The sequence below is a fragment of the Arachis ipaensis genome, chromosome B03 (genome assembly GCF_000816755.2).
Source record: "Arachis ipaensis cultivar K30076 chromosome B03, Araip1.1, whole genome shotgun sequence".
Lineage (NCBI taxonomy): Eukaryota > Viridiplantae > Streptophyta > Magnoliopsida > Fabales > Fabaceae > Arachis > Arachis ipaensis.
In genome coordinates this window covers 120,047,075-120,047,612 of record NC_029787.2, presented here as the reverse complement: position 1 = coordinate 120,047,612, position 538 = coordinate 120,047,075, and the positions used below count along the sequence as shown (strand labels likewise).

Below are 538 nucleotides of genomic sequence, written 5' to 3'. Positions count from 1 at the left end.
ACGAAGAGGTCGGAGGGGTGGAGGCGGAGGGGAGGGTCGACGTTGAAGGAAGGCCGGCATAGCCTCATAACGCGAAACGCCAGCGAGTGAGATCCACCTCCGCTTTGACTCATCTCGATTATTCTCTTCTAATCTCTCTTCAATTCAATTCAAATGCTGAATTCTGCTCCTCACTTCTCTGTTCTTCAACTTCAGACTGAACCTTTTCCAAACCAGATCACAAACTCACTCACCCTCTCCTATTTTGCTTTTTTCTTTTTCTTTTTTTAATTGTTAGTATTATTATTTTCTGTTGTGTGATGCGTAGTAGTGTGCATTACGGTGCAACGTTTTCTCTATGAACTAATGGGTTTCACGATGGGCCATCAAAAACATTTTTAGCCCAAGGAGTAATGATCCAATATCAAAAACATCTCGCAAATGGGCCTTGGGGGTCCTCAATGGTCTCCAATTTTTTTTTCCATCGATCCTCTAATTTTTCACGAGATATGCTTATACATTTTGCTCATTTGAGCTGGTTTACAAGACTAGGTCCGTT

General features: G+C 42.2%; 1 protein-coding gene across 1 annotated transcript in view; it reads right to left on the bottom strand.

Moving 5' to 3' along the window:
• The window catches only part of LOC107633612 (trafficking protein particle complex subunit 13), a 4,213-nt gene extending 3,917 nt beyond the window's left edge, over nucleotides 1-296 (bottom strand). Inside the window, exon 1 of the mRNA XM_021119466.1 lies at nucleotides 1-296. This exon is cut by the window's left edge and continues 186 nt beyond it. Within this exon, the coding sequence (XP_020975125.1) occupies nucleotides 1-113 (113 nt within the window). The 5' untranslated portion in view covers nucleotides 114-296.